Genomic DNA, 18,219 nt, shown 5'->3' on the forward strand with positions numbered 1-18,219 from the left:
TGTTGTTATTAAAAATATAGCAATAAAGAATCATTAAAAATATGAATAAATACTACAGTTACAAGTGATAATAAAATAGCTCCAGAGCTTGCAAAGATAAATCAAGACAGCAAATCCCAGTTTTGCTATGGTTTATTTATTGATAGTGTTATTTTGATCAGACAAAAAAGTCAAAATCCAACAAAGAGAGATAAATATCGAAACTAATTAAATATACATATGTATATATAGCACCTGGCACAGTCCAACCCCAGACTGTTTAAGATAACAGAGCTGTAAAACAATGTGTTTCACTTACGCAGTTCAGTCTTGTGTGGAAAAACACTGCAAACAGCACGTCTGCAACTACATCCTGATCGCCTTCGTTCAAGAACGTCCCACACAAATAAATACTGTACATACACGCTCTTAAGGTACATGCGGAGGTATTTCAGTGGGTGTGATATGGATGCAGATCTCTTAATTCTGCAGTATTTCAAGTAGATGATCTCTGAAAGCTCCTGACACGCTCCGGCCACAGGAAGTTCAGTGTTTCACGTGAGTGTCGTATACCATGTGCAAACCATCAGAAGCCCTTAGGCTCTCGTGATATATTACAGAGACGAATGTTCCTGTGCTTTGAGAGAGCACATTAGTTAACTTATAACTATTTTGTTCTGGAGATTCTGGTCCGAAACCTGACTGAACTAACTCATGCCTGCAGATTTGGGTTGACACGGACTCAGACACATGACATTAACTGCTTAAACTGATGAATTCTGCGATTCGGATTGAAAGATCATCTGTCAGATGTGTAATATTTCATTCAGCACGCCGGAAGAGACTGTTATCGGTTGGGTACAGAGCAGCGATCCTAAACCGAGCTCCAAAATACAACACTAACACCTTCAAACTGACTTTAACCTGAAAGTGTTTCATTTTGTGGTTAAATAATGTGCTAATCTGCTGTTTACAAGCTTAACAAGTAATCGAGATAATGTCTCAATGAACTGGGATTAATGTCTGGCTTTTAAAAACACGCTTTCATTTTAACAAGTTTATCGCTTTTTCCACATCGGGAGTTAATCATTCGTACAGCTTTCGAATAGTTTAACTAAGAAAAATGCTTTAATGCAGTCATATGGTCGTCTAAGATGTTTTAAGTTATTTGTTGCTGTAGATGAAAGGCTCGTGACAGACCTACATTTTTTTTAGTTTTATTGCTAAAATCATTTAAATTGAACCTTTTTTTAATCTCAGGCTAAGAGGTTATTTTATTCCCAAATGCGAATTACTTTTAATTTAAATTAAGTGTTTCTTTAAGCAAAAAATGATCCACAAGTCTATATATTACATTTTCTCTCTCTCTCTCTCTCTCTCTCAAAAAAAAAAAGTTTTATAACTTTGTGACAAATATTTTGTTTTTTCCACGAGGCAACTGGTTATGATTTTACATTCAGTGATATTTTATGTCCGCTGATGCTATAATGCAAAAATGAAACTAGCAATACTACGCTAAAAGGATGTTTTCAGCAGCGCTTCAAAACGTAATACTGCCCGACTCCCCTTCGAATCAAAGATGCGGAAACGTAACTTGCTTGAACCCAAATAAAACAAACGATGCATGAAAGAAATGAAATGGAAATAAATACTGTAAAACAAGTGTCACCCTGTTGTGTCATAAACAAAACTAACACACACTCCAACACAAACACACAGCAGTCTGAAATGTAAATGTAACTGATGTGACGAGGGAGGGGAAGTGGCAGTCCGTTACGTCACAGTTTCTCTGAACTGGAAGACGGTGTGTCCAGAGAATCGACGAGAGACATGCCAAACCAAAGTAAGGCCACAACTCCCAGAAATGAACAAAAACTGCAAACCAGAAAGAGAGATGGTGTTAAAAAAGTCATTTTGCACTGAAACAGTATGTAATGATATTAACTGAATCCTGTGGAATGATATGGAGTGATGTGAAACGCACTGTACAGGTTGAAGGCACTTCAGCTGCTCCCTCTGCTGGTCTGATCCTGAACAGGGTTGGTGTTTATCTCTTCCTCGTCCGCATGCTCCTCCTCTTCCTCTTCAGCCCAGCCGCCCAAGCGGCCAGAAGCGGGCGGCACCAAGGCGACTGTCTGTGTGGACTGTATCTGAGGACCTTGAGCTGAAAGAAAGAAGTGGCTTTACAATTATACCATGATTAGGTATTCAAAAGGAGTTATTAATCCAGAGATTTGGGTCTGTTTGCAGCTTGTCCTGGTAAAAAAAAATGCAAAGGTCCAACTGAATAACTTTTAAAGCATCCAACCATAATCTAAAGAGTAACTGATTAGTCGAATAAACATCCGTAATAAAACAGCGGCACTTTATTATAAGGTTGACTTTTTCAGTATTTGTTCATGCTTTCTGTATTATAAACTAGCAATAACAAAAAAATAAATACTTTTATATAATGTATTAATTCCAGAATATTAATGAAATTTTTTCATGTGATAACACGTAACATAACAAGCGGTTTAAATGAACAGTCTATAATATTAATATTGCTTAGGATTTAGCAATAAAACATTTTTTGATAAATTAATAATTTATACATTAATAAATACTTTTATATATTTATTGTGCATATATAAATACACACACATGCAGTATATATTTTAAAAGTATTTACATGTATTTTAATGTTTATATAATTTATATTATATATAATTATATTTAATAAACATTTTTTTTCTTAAATAGATGCATGAATGAATTTATATATACATAATAAATATACAATAGTGCATTTATAAATTAACAAAAGGTAACTTAATTTAATAATATTAATAAATCATATACTTATGTGTGTGTGTTTTTACTTGAAAATCGAAATTCATTATTGCTGTTTATTGTTCGTTTGATACCTAATGCATTAACTGATGCTGACAAATGTAACTATTTTAAAATGTTAGAATATTTCACATAAAAATAAAAATTGCTAATAAGATTTTCACGATTTGACCTCCTGTACATACAAATGAAAAAAAGATCTCATTAAGAAATGCACTGGGCTCCACTGTGACTGTGGAATGTGGGAGAGCACTCATCTAATGGCCATCACAATCTCATGCATTTTAAAAGCCATTTCATGTGCATCTCCTGCATGAGACGATAAGAAAGCCTCACCTCTGTTGGTGCTCAACTCCCTCATTGGCACAGAAACCTGAAACGGTCCAGATGCATGCTGGGTCTTCTGCTGATGCACCTGAGGGAGAGGCCAGAAAGTACTGAGAAACTATCCTGGATGATAAAGCTGTTTGAGTATGTTGGGACCACTCACCTCGTGCATGTATATAGCATGCAGGCTCATCTCAGCTGATGCGAACTCTGACGCCAGGCCCGAATAAGACTGGCTGAGCAGCCTGGAGTCACTTGCAGACATTCTAATGAAAAGGTAACAGCGTTTACTTCAGGATCTGAATAGAATCATGTGGGGGGTTTACAGAGAATAATTAAACATTATTAGTTTCCTCAAGTGTTACCTGTCGCCCACAGTGCGGTCGCTGCAGTACATGGTGTCGTCCTGACTCTGTCGGGATGGCAGGAGTGTGTGTGAGCGAGACCGGCCGGCGTGAGGCTGATGAGACGACGAAAGGGACGCCAGGACACTAGCGGCAGCTGAAGCCGTGCTGCTCGGCGGGACGAAGCGACGGTTCCTCCCAGGCAGTCCGGAGTGAGCCAACACACTGGCTAACAGATTATCAGGCTGAAGAGCAAAAACAATGCACAAACATATGCATCTCATTAAGAGAAGTGAAAAATGAGCTGGCATGGTGCTGAGGCAGATGGCCACAGTCTCTGCGCTCAGGATTATGATCTGTGAAATAACCAATCTGGCAGCAAGCGCTGAAACAATGCAGAGGCAGAAAATCAAATGTCAATATTTCTCGTCTTCTGACAGGTTTTTTAATTTCCTGAATGCCACAGGAAATGTTTTTTTTCTTTCATTTTCCCTTCGCAGTGGAGCGATTCTAGGTGTGTCCTGCTCAATAAATAAAAGCTCATCTCCGGAGGGTTAACCATTGAACTACCACAGCTATCACCTTTGACAATCACTCTTTTTACGGGAAAAAAGATTCAGATGAAGTTTTAAAGACAAAGACAAGTCAAACACACCTGATTCTTTCTATCGGACAAAATTTAAATGTACAGTATATTATAAAAACGACAAAAAAATTATATTATATATTAATAATAAGAATAATTAAAACAATCATAATTAATTTATACTTACACTACTGGTTAAAAGTTTAGGGTCAGTAAGATTTTTTTTAAAGTAATTACTATTTTAATTCTTTCTTTCATTTAGAAATAAATGAATATTCTTATTTATCTTTAAAAGATATTGACAGTGATAATGTTAGAAAAGAATTCTGTTTCAAATGCTGTTTTTTTCTATTAATTCTATTTCTATTAATCAAAGAGCCCTTAAAAAAAAAAGGATATATATATCTTAATAAATATTTTAGTCTGCCTGGTGAGATATCAAACGATTCATCACTGCACAAGTAAAAAAAAATAATAATAATAATATTTTCATATTTTTTTACAAATATTTTTGATTAAAAATAAATTATGTAAAAAATAAAAAAATAATTAAAACTTTTTTTTTTTTTTTAAACAGCAAAATGTTTTCCTTTTTTTAAAATAACAATTAAGCAGTTTTCTCACCATTGTTAATCACTATTAATGCAAAAAACAACAACAACAAAAAACATTACCCATTATTGCAATTTAACACAAAAATTATTACTGTAGTATTTTTGAATCAGGGTAGTATTTGTTTCTCTTACCTTCATGATGATTTATATAAAAATAAAAATAAATATCTTAATTATCTTTAAAAATGTCAACGCAAAAATGGTCCTAAAAAGTTTGTGTGTGTGTAACATTGGTACCTTAGTGTGTAACTTTACAGCAGTTAAATGCATTGTGAACTGCATTGACTGGGACAGATAATAGAGGATCCTAATACACTCAAGTCAGTGGAACACATGATAAAGCGTGACTTACAGCCATGGCAGACTCATCGGACAGCAGCGAGGAGCAGAGAGGAGCCTCGGACAGCAGCAGCTGAGGAGACGGTCCTGTCTGAGCGTCCTGGTTCACCTTCTCCTTCAGATGGCTGATGAACACAGAGCTCTCCTGCGGCGGCTCCCAGCGTGGGTTTTTGATGGTGAAATGCATCAGAGACAGCTCCGTCTTCCCGTTCTCAGCCTGCTGGTACACCGAGGCCTCGGTCTGACCTTCGGACAGCCACTGAGCGAGAGAGAAAAATACAAACCATGAAGCTGCTCTCACATAACCACACACTATTATGATCTTATCCCCCCGAGCTGAAGCATTAATAACGTGCATGCATTTCCTCTCTGATACCTGTGGATTTCCATGGCGCCGGATGTCCATCTGGGCGAATGAGCAAATGTCTCCCACCCCTGCCACATCGACGGTGAAGTTGCGGAAGAAGTCGATGATTTCTGAGGATTTGCTCCGCAGGTGGAAGATGAGGATGAAGGGGGTGATTATGGGACTCAGAAGCTCCTCCAATATAAAGACCTGCAGGACAGGTGCAGAAAAATGAGAGAAGCTCAGCCAGGGGAACTCATAAAAACAGCGGAGCAGGTGTGAAATAGTGCTGGAGAACAGATGCAGTGAAGATTAAAGCCTACACAACAGGTGTGCAAAATCAGACCAACTCCTAGACAACAGGTGCAGAGCGCTTCAAATAACACCCAACTCCACTTTGGTAAACAAAAGACTTTGTGTTGTGCCTCTCTGTCTTAGAAGTTGACTAAAAAGTCAAATCCGAACAACTGTTATTATTTTAAAAATGTTTATGTAAACTGAGTAACCTTGTTATTATCTGAATTTTAATTTAGTGAATTTTTATTTTTCTGTCTGTAAGCATGCACTAATTCAAGAGGTTTGTAAATTTTATAATATTGCCACATACTTTATGCAATTTTTTTTTAATGAAATAATAGTGATAGGTCTAAAGCCTGAATATATTATTTAAATAGTACATGGAAAACACTTGTATCAAGTTTATCCTTTTTCTATTCATTATTAGAGTATGAAGAAAAACTTTTCCATTTAAATGTATTATTACAGCGCTTTTCATAATAAATATAATTCCAAAATAACTAAATGATGCCATACAGCTGGTGAGCAAGTTAAAAATGACAACAGTAAGAAAAACAATACAAATAAAAACTATTCTTGAAAATATTCACTTTGCTAGGAAAGTAAGTTTATTTTTTTCCTAAGACAAAAAAACAACAACACTATATGCATTTTTTTTTTTTTTTACTAAGTAAGAATTCTTACCAAGGCTGTATTTATTAAAACTGGTAAAACCAGTATAATGCTGTGAAATATGCTGAAACTTTTCCGCAATTTAACATTAAAGTATTACATTAAAAAAAAGAAATAATAATAATAATAATTTTACCGACCGCAAATCTTGAAATGGTAGTGTATATTAATGAATGAATTAAGAAATCACAAATAATGTCTAACAGTAAGAATCTGCCTATACCATGCAGTTCTCACCGCTTTATACTGGAAAAGCTGGGCCATCTCGTCGCGGGTCTCGCTCTTGTTGGCGTTGCCCTTCCAGTGGTCGGGCATGTAGTGAATGTGGGCCAGGACACACTGAAGCAGCTGTTCAGGACACCACACCATATGTTCATCTGGAATAAACGACCTGTAAGAGAGTCAGACGCATTCCTGAAGTCAGGTCAGACTAACAGGTACTGAGAGCGACCCTTTACTGTACACATCAGAATGATAATGTTCGGGAGGAACAAGGTCAACTGAACACATGAAACAGCACTTATTCTTTGACCTGATGCCAGCTGGGTAGAGCTGAGGAGACTAATTGTCTTTCACCTCATGTAGTTGGACCAATTTGTTTTCTGTCACATTTATGCCCAGCCTTGTCGTCTACATACAGTAGGCAGCATCTTTATCAGATTGAAGCCTTATTAGTCACTGATTTGAATTCCACACAGACAGCAACAGTTAAGAAGGGAATTAAATCGATTTTTTGAACAGTGTTTTTAAATGGAACTATAAAACTGTTATTAAACTTAATTTGAACAAATATGAAATAAAACAAATATTAGAAAAACAAAATAAAGGTAAAAAACTGAAACAAAAATGAAAAATGTTGCCTTGTCAGGTAACTGAAATAAGTACTAAAGTAAGTACTGAAAATAAGTATTAAATTGTTAAAAATACAAATAAATAAAAACATAAATAAAAAATTTATAGATCAGAGATAATACATTTTATATGTCTGCAAAATTTAATAATAAAATAATAATAATATAAAATATTTATAAATATTTATAAACAATATAATAGTATATAAATAATAGTAAAAAACTAAAAATAATGTTTCAGAATCAGCACTTTGTTTTTGTTTAAAATTGTTTAAAATGACAGATTGTATATGTGAAAAAAATCAAAAATAATAAAAATTCTGATAAAAACGAATAAAAACTATTTCTGACCATATGCACTCTAGAAAAGAGAGATTTGTTTGCTATAAGCTGTTGCACAATGCATTTTTAATATATATATACACATTAGTGCTGTCAACAGATTAATCATTAACTGCATCCAAAATAATTTAAATAATATTTGTGTGTGTACTGTATATATTTATTTTGTATATACAAATACTTATATTCATATAATTTATATAAAATATATTTAATATAGAAACATAATATTTTTCTCAAATATATATATGGATGTATGTGTATTAATATATACATAATAAATATACACAATACAAATATATTTTTCGAACAAAACCTTTTTTGGATGTGATTAATCGTTTAACAGCACTAATGTCAAACTAATATATAACTAATGTATTTGTGTGTATGTTTTCGGTAGTACATACACATATGTAGTTTTTTTTTTCGGTGTTTGGCTTAATGTTACGTTAGAATCATTTTTATACTGTTTATACTTTTTGTTCTTTAATATTTTTTATTGTTTTTAACTTTATTTTTCATTTATATGTTAAGTTTTGAAATTTTTGTGTATGCATTTGTCTTTTATATTTCATTTCTTTATTTTTAAAATGTGTATAAGCAGTATTTCTAAAGTTCTAGCTTTTAGTTTTGGATCTGTTTTTAGTTATTTTACTACAATTGATTGCTTCTGTTGTCCTCATTTGTAAGTCACTTTTGATAAATGCGTCTGCTAAATAACTTTGTATTTATTTATTTATTTAGGCAAATATAGTCAAATGTTTGGTTTTTTATTAAATAAAAAAGTAATTTTACTCTTCTGTTCTGTATTTCTACTAATCTAACTAACTTGGCACTATGTAGTGTAATATGTATAATGTTGGCTCTTACAGCAAATGTCTTGCGATGGTCCTTGTCTTGTGATGAATAAATGTAAGAGCTCAGTCATACCTGCTGATGGTGATGACCACGCCGAGTACAGTGATGGCCGTCAGGATGTGCTGCACGGTCAGCACGTCTTCATCGTACACCGTCAGAGCGATGAGCACGGCGAGCACCGAGCCGGAGAAGAAAGCCACGTTTCTGGCCAGCACCGCCAGTAGAGGAGAAACAAATGCGTTCATGTATTTGGCGGCGGGTTTGTACCCACGACCCAGCCTGCCTTGCAGCTCGTGATCCAGCTCGTTAAAGTGGCGCAGGTAGAGACGGCCGTACAGCGACCAGCGCCGGGCTCCCAAACTTCCCGGCTCGCGCTTGATGACTTCCGCGTAGCTAAAGAAGGCGTACAGCACTTGCCACACCAGCACGAAGGGACACAGCAGCAGATTGACCAGACCCGTCAACAGGATGACGCGGCTGAGCTGCTTGGCCAGCTCCTGCCGGTTTGCCGCCCGTTTGTATTTGGGATGCAGGCTCCACTTGTTCTGGAAGAGCGACAGAGGGCCCCAGAACAGAATGAGCTCAAAGTTGTATTTTAGGCCCTGCGTGAGGAAGATCATGTCGCCGAAGAAGGGCACACGCTGTCTGACGGGCAGCAGGGACTTGTTGATCATGGCCACAGTGTAGTTTTTAAAGCGCAGGATGCGGTGGTGGATGTCTAGTTCTGAAAGTTCACGCTTCTGGACACACATGGGCTGCTCACGCTGCAGGTGAATCAAACGGCCTTGAACCTCTTGCCACGAGAAGTTGCACAGCTCATCCTAAAAAAAACCATGAAAATACACACACAGAATGTTTTAAATAAACAACATTTGATTTATTATTACATTTAAAAAATATTATTTATATTATTTTTATATATAATATTTGTTTAATCTAACAAGTAAAAAAATATTTATAATAATAGGTTAATTAATTTATAAACTTTACTTATGAAATAATAAATATTTTATATTTATATTTGGGCATGACAAATGAACGTGATTGATTATTCATTAAAATAATGACACTAAAAAATAAATAAAGAAAATAAATAACCTCAGGACGGCAAAAGAAAAAACTACACAATCTAACTGGTTAAACGTCAGTATAATTAAAAGGGCAGTTTCGGATTAAACTAAATTTGTTCATAATTTTATGATTATAATATATAATATATAAAATATAATATTTATTAATTTTTTAATAAATAAATGCTGAAAATAATAATTAATTAAAATTAGTATGATACATTATATAAATTTGCACTTATTTATTTAAAAATGTATATATAATTATCATAAAAGAGATAATTTTTATATAATGTTATTTTAATTATATAAATGTATGATTTTTATACAAGCCATTTTATGACTATTAACTAACAGACAACATGAAATATTTTGTACTTTTTAAACTGTCACACTGTCGACCATTTAAAATGATCTACCAAAAGAAAAATGTGTGATTAAGAACTATGAAAACCAGACACAGCATGTTAAATATGCACTTTTAACTATGATCATCTCTTACCATCTGTATTTTCAGTGCTTTTTTATAAAACTGTCGGATCTCCCAGTAGCTGAGGACGTTGCAGATCACCTTTACGAGGCGATAGAGCCAGAAAATTGCCGCCATTATCAAGAGGAAGATGATCCAGCTGTTTCCTTGAATCCTACATGGGAGAGAAAGATCGCATGATTCATGATATTATAAGAATATAGTTATATATAACTCAGCCAAACTTAACCAAGAAAGATGCTAAATAAGTGATTTAGTGTGATCTAACATCATTTTGGGCTTGACTAACTTAATTCTCTCTTCCAAATGAAGCTTTTTGCAAAACATAATGAGAGAAGATTTCGAAAATAATATGAGAGACCAAATGAGAATGTTTCCTTAGTCTTAATTACTGTATGACAGCACAAGATGTTCCTAAACGAGTCTCACTGAAGTGAGTCAGCTATGATATTAATATGTTTGTGTGGCATTTCTGTGTCCGTCAACAACACACTTGTAAAAGACCTAAGTTTCTTCAGACGGTCAGTCCATCAAAAATCTAGGTGCAAAACAGCTATTCAATCTCAAATGGACCAAAACATCACAGTGTCTATTTAAAACCCCTGAGTGCTACGTAATACACAGTTTGGGTGTCATCTACGGCCACAGAAATAGAATAACAGCGTCGGAGAGAGCAGAACATCCCTCTGCTGATGTTCCAACAGGTGCTTGTTTACTGCTTGCTTATTTTGGAGCCACTGTCTGAGACGAAGGACACAAATCAGGTTGATTGGAGTCCCAGTGTAGTGCAATATATCAGTATTCTCAGCCAATGCTCTGGGGCACATTTGCTTTCAAACTACTATAGAAATAATGCTTGACAAACCAAGAAAATGGCAATAGCAACTTTGAAAACGTTAGACTGCGTTAAGATACAGTCCAATCCTGAAGTGATATAAACCTTGAGTGCATTGCAATAAAGGTTCACATTTTTTATTACTTTTGATATTTGCAACATCAGATACCTGTCTGTCAAATGCAGGCTGTGAAAAGTATTCCATATATATACGTTACGTCTGGAAATGTATTTTTACTGTTTTTCTCTGTAAATGATAAGGTTAATAAATTATAGGGTAAATTATAAATTACTAATATATATATATATATATATATATATATATATAGCACAAGAGCCAAAACCTGGTTTAAATACTGAAATTAGCTTGCTTCAGCGATAATAAAAATAAAAATGTAGACTTTTAACGACTTTCTGTATTAATAAAATATACTGAAATAGGGTCCAGCGTTGCTTTAATATTATTTGTATAGCAATATAGCATTTATTAATATTTTGAATGAGCTTTTCTTTGTATATTTTCACTTTTAATAGCTTTGTTATGTGTTACTTTTATATTTTCTTATACTTTTTTTTAATTCAGATTTATATTTTCAGTTTTCATTTTAACAAGTGAGAATTATATTTTTTTAATGGAGTAATTTTTTTTTTACTGCAGCTTAATATTATTTTACTTGAGTTGGTTTCAAATGCAACATTAGATTTTTTTTTTTTTTACAACAATCAATTTTTTTATCTAATACTTACATTTTATATATCTCTGTTCAGCTGTATTTTTATCCATACTTTAGTACTTCAACCTTATTTTACAATTTACAACACTTTTTTTTATAGTTTTAGCCAAAGATACAAACACTGAACTGGTCAAGGATGTAAGCAGTTATTAAAATAAATATAAAATTCAGAGTAACCAACACATTTGAATTCAGTTTGCAATCTAAAGGGAATATGCCTGTGTAAAGCGGACACACTGACCTCTCAGTGCACTGCTCGCTGGGTAAAATCGCATCAGGAAGGGTGACCTTGTTCCTGTCCAGTGGACCGAGGCTCTGTCCCGTGTGGTTGACCACTCGGTTAGCAAAGAGAACATCATATTCCACACAGTTGAAGAGGAAGGTTGTAAACGTGACTACAAACAGGAATTGCCTGAATATAAGAATGCAAAAAGAGATTAGTTCTGGAGTGGCATGTATGCAGTCCTGCCCCAAAGAATTAAAGCTTCAGGCAAAAATAAATATGACTTACACAAGTTCAAAAAACTCTGATAACACCATACAGGCGAATCCATTCTTCTGATGGAAATGATAGATGTGAGCGTGTCAAGGACTGTTGCATTCCAATAAAAGAAGTACAGCATTGTTCAGCCATTAATGTAGCCACAGCGTAACATAATATTAATGCCTAATGATGAATAGAGACAGTGTGTTTTCAAGAAAAAGAGCAATGATGCCATTCCGGGAATTTGAGACTATTGCACAACTGCTGATTTTTTTAATGCTTAAAAAAAAAAGCATGAATTTTCTTATTTAGCCTATGAAATTTAGTAAATAATACTGCATATTGTTTTCATATGTTTAAAGGATATTCTTGTGAAGAAATTGTCGAGGTTCTTGATATGATGCCACGGGTCTGCAGTGTAACAAAGACATTGTTATTCAGTTCAATGATCACTGATACAGTGTTTAAACATAGAAGAATACATTATGGCATAATGTATAATGTAAAAGTGGACAATAATGACCTCCTCTGCCCTCTGGCACATGGATGAGTAGATCTTCCTCTCCTGGAGGCGAGTCTTCATCATAATCTTCTATTCGCTGATACTCTTGGTACGTTTCAAACCCAGCCATCGTGTTTTACATTCTACCTCTCTATAATGTCCACCACAGCTCCTGAACAACACATGTGATGTTATAGTAGAGTTTGATGTGGCAGAAGTCATCCACTATCCAGGGTTCACTGTACTCACAAGAATCTTATTGGCTCTATTTTCTGATCAAATCACAAACACATGATCAGTTTATTAACAGATGAGTCAAGGACAGACTTAACTGCATTATTGCAAAGAAACAAAGACACAAGTTTTCATTACAGATCACGATGGCGTACAAATACATCTATTATTAATGACAATATAACTGCTGATTTAATGTAACTTAACTATTTTTAGGATTTAACAGATCACACATCAGCCTCGTGCTGACGAAACTGTTCGTTATTTGTTTATAACGTTCCGGTTTTTATCGTCCAGCTGAGATTTATTTATTGAAAACATTTAACGTTATATTAAAAGATTATTAAAAAGGATTTAAATACGTAAACCATTGAATTGGTCTCACCGTCCGAGCAAAGATGACCCTCGCCTTCGCTCTTCACAACAAAAACAGATATGACAACAAACATCGCCTGCCGTCACTTTGGTTTCCGGTAGCGTCACTTCCGGACAGACTTTTATTCTGGACGTGTGATGTAAAATGTTTATTTAAATGTTATTTAAACATTGCATTTGCCAAGAAGTGTAATGTTATACGTTTTAAATAATTCTCTATTTTCGATCCTGGTTGGTTATATTTGAGTTCTGTTTTATCAATTCAAATCTGCAAAATAAGTAAATCATTGCCCAATAGACGGTTATAAATATTAAATAATATTTAATGGTTCATTTATTTATTTATTTATTATATACACATTATTATCACCATTTATAATCAGCAATGAAATTTTGAGTGTGTATTTAGATGAAAATCTAAAAAAGAAAGCGTAAAAAGAGAGACATGAGAGACATTAAAGTAAAAAATATGAATTGTATTATGATGTTATACTAAAGCTAAAACAATGGGAAAACACTAGAGATAACATGTAGAGAGAGAGAAAAAAAACATATCTTAAGCGTGCAGAATAACATTAGTGGACTTTGAACGATTACGTAATCGTGGTATCCAGGATTCACACCATCAGTGTGTGTAACACACAACACTAAAATAATGCAATACATTTTAAATAAATAATAGAAAATGTAACAAAAAAAATTTCTAATGTACATTACTTATAGCAAAAAATATTTAGATAAAATTTAATAATATGTAATGTCACACAGTTACGTCTGGAAATGTATTTTTACTGTTTTTCACTGTAAATTATAAGGTTAATAAATTATAGGGTAAATTATAAATTACTATATAATTTTAGTAATCGTAATAAAAAAAAGTACAAATTTCTTTATAATAAAAGTACATCATTATAATGTGAAGGTAAAACATTTTTAAAAAAAATTACTATAGCATTTTACAGTTGTTTTTTTTTTTTTTTTTTTTTACATGGATCCACCAAATCTGATATTTTCAGGAAAATAAAACTGATCAGGATATGCATAATCAAATCTCACTATTATTCATAAAACCTAACAGTTGTGATATTGCCCCTCTTTCATAGGCAGAATGCCGCTGAAGTCCAGAAATCAGCTGCGATGAATGAGACGCTGGGCACCCATTTCCAATATTCAGGGCCTATCTAATATTGTCCTGATCTGTTAATGCATTTTCTCTGATTGATATGCAGTGACCACACAAATTAGATCTGTTAAATATTTCTCTTCTTCAACAGGTTTTCATTGTCCTAGACATTATTTTTACTGGTGGGTCTTAGATGACCCCTAATGATGTCACCTGCTGATCTAGTCTTTTTTTGGTCGCCTCTCAAACTGTTCAGACGTGAGAGTGCAATGAGTCTTAATTTACAATCTTTCCCAACACATAATGTAGAAGGAACAAACATTCAACTGAAGCAGTGTCTACAGTATCAAGTGTAATAGAATCTCTTTTCTCTCTATAGATCTCTTGCCAGCATTTCAGTTCTCTTTGGACAGGTGAGTAGATGACATTTCCTATTTTGTTAATTTATGTTTAGTATGTAATCTATATACAGTACATGTTGGTGTGTTTGTGTCTCAGGGGCGGATCTCATCTGCGTCATGAGCAATGAATGTATTGTTGAGGATAGGAAGGACTTTACAAATGTAACTGCATCCTGAACATGTGTGAACACTGTGATGATGTTTAATGTAGTTTTTATATTTTCAAAGGCTGGAACAACCCTGGAATTACTGAGCAAAGGAGGGCTGTACTCTGTACTCATAAAGAGACAATGATCCGATGGTCACAAATAAAATACTGTACTTTCTGTGCATACTTCATCAAACACAGTTATTTTAAATGGTCTTTTTAAAGACAATTTATTTTATTGCTCTGTCAAAGAAGATACATTTTAGTGAATACTCTCTGTTTTGAGTTTTTTGTATTACTAAATAGATAAACATCAGTGTTGTGTAATAGTAGACAAACATTTTTTTTAAAACGGTTTCATTTACAAACTCTAGACTGAAAGTATTTCATTTCTTTTCTTTTTTTTTTCTTTTTTATGAAAAGCTTTCAATAAACCAAGATGTACATTTTAATTTGAAATATATTTTTTACTCTAATACCATTGTGCTGATACTTAATTATTTCTTTGTTTGTTTATTTATTAATATTAAAATATAGCATTTATACAAAATATTGTCAAAAGTGTTTGAGCTAGAATTCATTTAAATGTTTAATGCATTTTAATGCAAGTATTTTTATCGACCCAGAAGTCCATTGACAAACGCTACTTTTATTTTGAAGTGTGTCTCAGTGAATCGCCATCTTGAAGCCTTTATTGCTGTCTTCATGTTGCGTACTACGCCCCTTGTTGATAAAAAACGACAGTAATCAGCAGTACGATTAAAACCTTTCTTTAGAAAATTGGAAAGCCAGGACGCTTTATTTTAAAGCTGTTGTAACCGGCTAAAACCATGCAAAAGTATGAGAAGTTGGAGAAGATAGGAGAGGGTGAGTAAATGGATTGTCTGGCCTGATTGTCTGCATTAGAGATTCATAGAGTATTAACATTCATGATTGTTTACTGTTATATTAGAGCTTACAGCGGCTGACAGTCAGTGAATTACGCTTTCGTAAGCATGTGTTTAGATAAAAGTCCAAGCTACAGCTAGCTAGTAAGCTCATACTGAAATGATGAAGGTGCACCCGGCTTTAGATCCTGCTTTAGTCAAATCTCAGGACGATTCGTATTTTATTGGCGAGTTTTGTACAATAAATATTCTTATACAAATACATTTAATGAAATTGGTAACGTTAGGCAAGTTATACATGAAAATATGTGAATCTTGATTAAATCATAAAATATGCGCATACATTAATCAAACTGGCTGTGATTGGTCCATCCTGAAGTTCGATGAGAACGTAAACAGTTATCACGTGACTTTGCTGCTTACGTTATTCTTAGGAAGCGTTCTGGACAATAATTTACACCTGTATAAATGCGTGAAGAAAGGTTCATATCTAATAAACTGCAAATCAAACCGCTGAGAATTTGAATATAACTGTTGTTTATTTTAACGCTAGGCCACGCCTAATTGATGCTTCGCCAACTCATTCTAATTCTACAGTGATTTTTTTATTTATTTTTTTTACATTTTTTTAAATTAATTTTTAAAAGTCAGATTGCCAAATCGAATATTTTATTCCTAGTTTATTTAATGCAGTTTGTGCTCTGTAACCAGGTACATATGGGACCGTTTTCAAGGCTAAGAACAGAGAAACACATGAGATTGTGGCCCTCAAACGAGTGCGACTGGATGATGATGATGAGGTAAGGAGAGCTCAGAATGCTGGGGGTCAAGTCATACCTAAAGCAAATTGTCACATGAATTTTTAATCCTGCTACAGGGGGTTCCAAGTTCAGCATTACGAGAAATTTGCCTCCTGAAAGAACTGAAGCATAAAAACATTGTAAGGTGTGTTTGCTTTTATTTTTAAATTAATTGCATATTTAGTATTTTCCAGAATACAAAATAAATTTTGTTTATTAATTAGTTTTTTTTGTTTTTCTTAGATTTATTGCATTAAAAAACTTTATTAAAATGATTGCATTCAGATTATTGCAATAAGAGCATTTTTATTTGTTTTGGATTTTTATTTTAAATATTGCACATTTAATATATTTAACTTTATGAAATATGTTTTTCATAAGGATTTTGATGAAATAGAAATTGTGCTGCTTGTTTTATGCTGTTTTATACTTTTTATATTCTTATTGGAATACATTTTCCTTCTCTTGGATTAAAAAAATAATCCATGTTTAATATATTAACTATTTAATGCCAGGTTTGGTTGGTTGCGTGTCATTTTAATGTTTTTGAAATAATCAGTTATAATCAAATGGTGATGAAATAAAACTGCTTGATCTTGTAGGTTGCATGACGTCCTTCACAGTGATAAGAAGCTGACGTTAGTGTTTGAGTATTGTGATCAGGTAGGAGGCTGCATCATAAATGGCATCATTATATTTATCCTGATTCCAGTGATCTTGCTGTTTAAACTAGTCTTTAAATGTTTTGTAAAATCTAGAATGATTTTCATTCCAAACAGGATTTGAAGAAATACTTCGACAGCTGTAATGGTGACTTGGATCCAGAGATTGTCAAGGTTTGATTAGTTTTTTAAACTCTTTTTCTATATGTATGAAACCCTGTGAAGACTATATCAGAAGATGTGTGAGATATCAGATAATGCAGATTTGGTTCTACTCTCCTTGCAGTCCTTTATGTACCAGTTATTGAAGGGTCTTGCCTTCTGCCACAGCCGAAATGTTCTCCACCGAGACCTTAAACCACAAAATCTACTCATCAACAGAGTAAGTAAATGACCCAGAGTGCCTGATATTGAGTGGATTGTGTCATGAAATAGCCTGTAGGTTTGCATTATATATGTCTGTACCATTTGAATGATGAATTCTGTTGTTAAAACAGATTTCTGCTGTATTCTCACAAACATTAATCTGTATTATGATCAGAACGGTGAACTGAAGCTAGCTGACTTTGGCTTGGCCAGAGCTTTTGGGATCCCTGTACGCTGTTATTCTGCAGAGGTAAAGCGACCCGTCGTCTTCAGATTCAGCGTGGTGTTTCTCAGCGTTCTCACTTCATGTTGATTGTGTTCAGGTGGTGACGCTGTGGTACAGGCCTCCAGACGTGCTGTTTGGTGCTAAGCTATACTCTACCTCTATTGACATGTGGTCTGCAGGGTGTATATTTGCAGGTAGGAATGGCTTCATTTCAAATCATAATTTATTCTTGTAGTATATCAATTAATCTTTCTGTTTTATATTTGGTATTTTTTAGAATTGGCAAATGCAGGACGGCCATTATTTCCTGGTAATGATGTGGACGACCAGCTGAAGAGGATCTTTAGATATCCTTAACACTCAAATTACGGTCTGGTTTATACATTTGGATTGAACTGTGAATCCTGAAGTAAAAAAAAATAAAAAATAAATAAATAAATATATATATAAAAAAAAAAAAAATATATATATATATATATATATATATATATATAT

At 33.8% G+C, this 18,219-nt stretch overlaps 2 protein-coding genes across 4 annotated transcripts; one reads left to right on the plus strand and one right to left on the minus strand.

Moving 5' to 3' along the window:
- Window positions 1-114: 114 nt before the first annotated feature.
- Window positions 115-13,215, minus strand: LOC128013391 (autophagy-related protein 9A-like). 3 transcript variants are annotated; one of them, XM_052596348.1, is made up of 15 exons: window positions 13,122-13,215; window positions 12,524-12,774; window positions 12,366-12,411; window positions 12,028-12,090; window positions 11,758-11,928; window positions 9,960-10,101; window positions 8,460-9,208; window positions 6,574-6,727; window positions 5,398-5,577; window positions 5,035-5,280; window positions 3,504-3,727; window positions 3,302-3,404; window positions 3,148-3,226; window positions 1,964-2,143; window positions 115-1,854 (listed from the first exon to the last, which is right to left on the minus strand). In XM_052596348.1, the coding sequence occupies exons 2-14, from the start codon at window positions 12,630-12,632 to the stop codon at window positions 1,983-1,985; spliced, it is 2,427 nt and encodes an 808-aa protein (XP_052452308.1). In that variant the 5' UTR covers window positions 12,633-12,774; window positions 13,122-13,215; the 3' UTR covers window positions 115-1,854; window positions 1,964-1,982. The 3 variants fall into 3 exon arrangements, with proteins under 3 accessions (XP_052452308.1, XP_052452309.1, XP_052452310.1); XM_052596349.1 differs by having other exon boundaries at window positions 12,524-12,674; window positions 13,122-13,209; XM_052596350.1 differs by lacking the exon at window positions 13,122-13,215 and having other exon boundaries at window positions 12,524-12,674; window positions 12,752-12,768.
- Window positions 13,216-15,456: 2,241 nt separating this feature from the next.
- On the plus strand, window positions 15,457-18,140 carry LOC128013316 (cyclin-dependent-like kinase 5). Its single transcript, XM_052596223.1, has 9 exons — window positions 15,457-15,650; window positions 16,382-16,470; window positions 16,548-16,615; window positions 17,073-17,133; window positions 17,250-17,306; window positions 17,419-17,514; window positions 17,674-17,748; window positions 17,822-17,918; window positions 18,002-18,140. The coding sequence occupies exons 1-9, from the start codon at window positions 15,614-15,616 to the stop codon at window positions 18,079-18,081; spliced, it is 660 nt and encodes a 219-aa protein (XP_052452183.1). The 5' UTR covers window positions 15,457-15,613; the 3' UTR covers window positions 18,082-18,140.
- The last annotated feature ends 79 nt before the right edge of the window (window positions 18,141-18,219 follow it).

The sequence above is a fragment of the Carassius gibelio genome, chromosome B24, assembly GCF_023724105.1.
Source record: "Carassius gibelio isolate Cgi1373 ecotype wild population from Czech Republic chromosome B24, carGib1.2-hapl.c, whole genome shotgun sequence".
In the NCBI taxonomy this organism is placed as follows: Eukaryota; Metazoa; Chordata; class Actinopteri; order Cypriniformes; family Cyprinidae; genus Carassius; species Carassius gibelio.